Source organism: Pinus tabuliformis, chromosome 2_2 (assembly GCF_031772625.1).
Source record: "Pinus tabuliformis cultivar Carrire ecotype Pingquan chromosome 2_2, CPIR1, whole genome shotgun sequence".
Taxonomy (NCBI): Eukaryota; Viridiplantae; Streptophyta; class Pinopsida; order Pinales; family Pinaceae; genus Pinus; species Pinus tabuliformis.
This window is the reverse complement of record NC_142300.1, coordinates 1,233,459,031-1,233,462,376: the sequence shown is the minus strand read 5'-3', so window position 1 is coordinate 1,233,462,376 and position 3,346 is coordinate 1,233,459,031. Positions and strand designations below refer to the sequence as shown.

Here is a 3,346-nt window from a genome sequence, read left to right as displayed (position 1 = left end):
TGATGGGGTAGCACAAGGCTCCTCTTATTTGGGAGGGGCTGGTAGAATTATTCACTTCTCAAATATCGTGTCTTTCTCCTATGCTAAAAACATTGGGACGTCAACAAATATCTATGTTGAATTTTTTGCTTTGCAATTATTTCTTCAACTAGTGATTTTAAAGGGGATAACCTCCATCCATATCTAGGGGGACTCACAAACTATTATAGATTGGATGATAGGAGCAATAAGAATCCAAAATCTTCCTATCTATAAAAAATTCAACAGTCGGTTTAATCAAATAACTTTTGATCATATTTATAGACATAGAAACTCCATCACAATTGCCCTATTGAAGACTAGAATAGATTTGGACATAAGCATATCCAAAACCATAAAGATTGGAGCAGGCCAATAGCAGCAATAATTTCTTACCATTGGGTTTGACTGGTCATCAAAGATATGTTGCAAACATATATGTCTTTTTGTCCTTTTTTATTTTTTGGTATTGTATATAAAAATGTGTATTAGCCCATTTTATGATATCTGTAACATAATGAAAACTTGAACAAAAAAGAGATTTTTATACTCCCCTCCTCAAGGAAAATTAAGGAAGGTTTTTGTATTGCTATCCTTGGCACACAATATGAGATGTCATCAATATAACAAATTAAAAAGTATACCATGAGCACTTGTAGAGCTTCAATGGAATTTGTAACTGTTAATGTTGCTCAAAAACCAATAATAGTTTAGGAAGCTCAAAGGACATAACATTATAGGAAAGTTGTTATTGTGTATTAGAAGTGTGTGTTTCCTCTTCCTATTTGCACTTGTTGACTAATATTTTATTAAGTTCATTCACAAAGGGAGGTTCAAAATTGTGAGAAACAAAATCAATATATTGTGACTATTAAAAGTGGATACTAAATACCAAGCGATCTATAGATATTAAATGGTATAAAAACGAGTATCTTGTAAAATAAAATAAAATAAAAAATTAATTGGAAAAATGTATTAATAAAAGGATTGAACAAAAGAATTTAAAACTAAAATAATAATAATAATAATAATAATAAAGTTCAAAATTAATAAGCATATTAAACATATTTGAAAAAACACACTATAAAATGTGTTAATGGCTTTGATCTTCTTTCCATAATCTTATTTTTATTTCTTCTACATGATTAAATGGATTCACTTGACATGAAACTTTTGGTCTTCATGCCATTTAGTTTCTCTCTAACCAGAAAGATCCCATCCCATCTCATCACATCTTTATAAGTGTCCCAACAATATAAAAATATTTTTTGGTCCCACTTAGCATTAAAACTTTTGGTCTTCTTAACATTCATGCCATTTAATTTCTTTACTTTCTTCCTAAGTAGAAAAATGTGCCATCTCGTACATTTTCTCTATGAATGTCCCAACAATCCCTTTCCCATGTAGCATGAAAGGAAACCACAAGATAACAACCTTTACAAAATAACTTTTGTGGTGTGTTATCTTGTGGTGTGCCTTCTCCTTTTTTTAAAACTCCATTGTATCCCCAATACCATCGAAGTTAAGAGAGTCCCTAACTTTAATGCCAATTCATCTAATTCCTAATCTCACCGAGGCACATCATTGAGACGATATCCATTGGTCACCAATTTATATCGAAGGAACCAGCATTGTGTAAACTTACCTTACAATTTGGGAGTTTGATTAATGTTGTCCTTAAGCGTAGATGTAAAGTTATATCAAAGTTTCAATTCTACAAATCATCATCAATTGAATTTAGGTTATTTTCCTCTGTGAGTTTGATCACCTCGAAATTTATGTAGGTTTTCGCTCCATTGAAATTGACCACCCCACCAGCCATTAGGATAGATCTTATAGATAGTACCCTCCACTTCTAAATCCCATGATCCACCTTTAAGATTAAGTTTTTCGAAAATCTCCATGACACTGCGTGCATTTTAGGTCTGGTCTTTGTCATCCGTGCTCCCCACGGTTCTTATATTTTTGCTTTTTCACTCAATCATCTTGTGGACATGGGTACCGAAGGAACCTTCACGTTTGGAAAATAATTTGAGGTAAGTAAGCATGTAGATCAGAAAAAACGGCTATAAAAGCATGGCACTCAACACTGCTAATTAATATTCATTCCCAGATCCCCATATACTGTCTCTCTGTCATTTACATTGGCATTACGCATATAATGACAATGTCAGTGAAGCCTCGCAGCAGAGCTGCGCACTTGTGCATTGTATGGCTTGTGGTTTCCACTCTGTTGTTGCAATCGACTGATGGGTTTATCTGGAAGAAGGGTAAACATCTAAAGCCTTGCTGGAATAAGGTTCTTTATTTCCACGATATCCTTTACAATGGCAAAAACGCCAAGAACGCTACAGCTGCGATTGTTGCCGCTCCCCAGGGTGCCAACCTCACCACTCTTACTGGCAATAACCACTTTGGAGATCTGGTGGTCTTCGACGATCCCATCACGCTCGACAATAATCTGCACTCCCCTCCAGTGGGCAGAGCTCAGGGATTCTACGCTTATGACATGAAGACCACCTTCAGCGCTTGGCTGGGATTCGCCTTTGTGCTCAACTCTACAGAGCACAGAGGCACCATCATATTCGCTGGAGCCGATCCGATCCTTACTAAATACAGAGATATATCGGTAGTGGGAGGCACCGGGGATTTCGTGATGGCAAGAGGAATCGCCACCATCTCTACCGATGCGTACGAGGGAGATGTTTATTTCCGTCTCCGCGTGAATACCACTCTCTATGAGTGCTATACTACTGATGATATCACGTATCAAAATAGAAAATGGAAGTCTGTGCTAGCTTGATTGCAGCGCTTTTCGCACAAAATATGTAGTACCTCTGAATAATTGATATCCTATGAAAGTTCCATCGCCGCCCTCCCCCCGAGTTGTATTTCCTGTGATTAGCCAGTTTAATACTAAGTGCCTTGGAGTGGATTATATTCTAATAACCAATGTGCTTATCTGGAATAAGTTATCACCAAATAAGGGTTATGATATATGGCGGTGTGTAAGACATAGTTATTATTAAAATTTGGATTCGATACGAAACAAAAAAAAAAAAAATTATATAAAAAGATTTCAAATCATGAAAATTTTGATAATATATGTTTTATAGAATTCACTCAGAAAATTTACAATTTTTTTTAAAATTTATGTTTTTTTCAAAACTTAAATCTATGATCTTTCTATAATTTCAAAATTTATTTATGGAAAATCTCTGCCTAATACCGAAATTTATTTATGTAAAATCTTTACCCAATATATTATACAAAATCTTTACCTAACACATAAATGCACATATGAGGAATTTAAATTTAAAATAAAAAA

General features: G+C 34.6%; 1 protein-coding gene across 1 annotated transcript; it reads left to right on the top strand.

The window, feature by feature from the left end:
- Positions 1-2,139: 2,139 nt before the first annotated feature.
- On the top strand, positions 2,140-2,953 carry LOC149197938 (dirigent protein-like). The gene has a single exon (XM_089404013.1). The coding sequence runs from the start codon at positions 2,180-2,182 to the stop codon at positions 2,819-2,821; it is 642 nt and encodes a 213-aa protein (XP_089260139.1). The 5' UTR covers positions 2,140-2,179; the 3' UTR covers positions 2,822-2,953.
- The last annotated feature ends 393 nt before the right edge of the window (positions 2,954-3,346 follow it).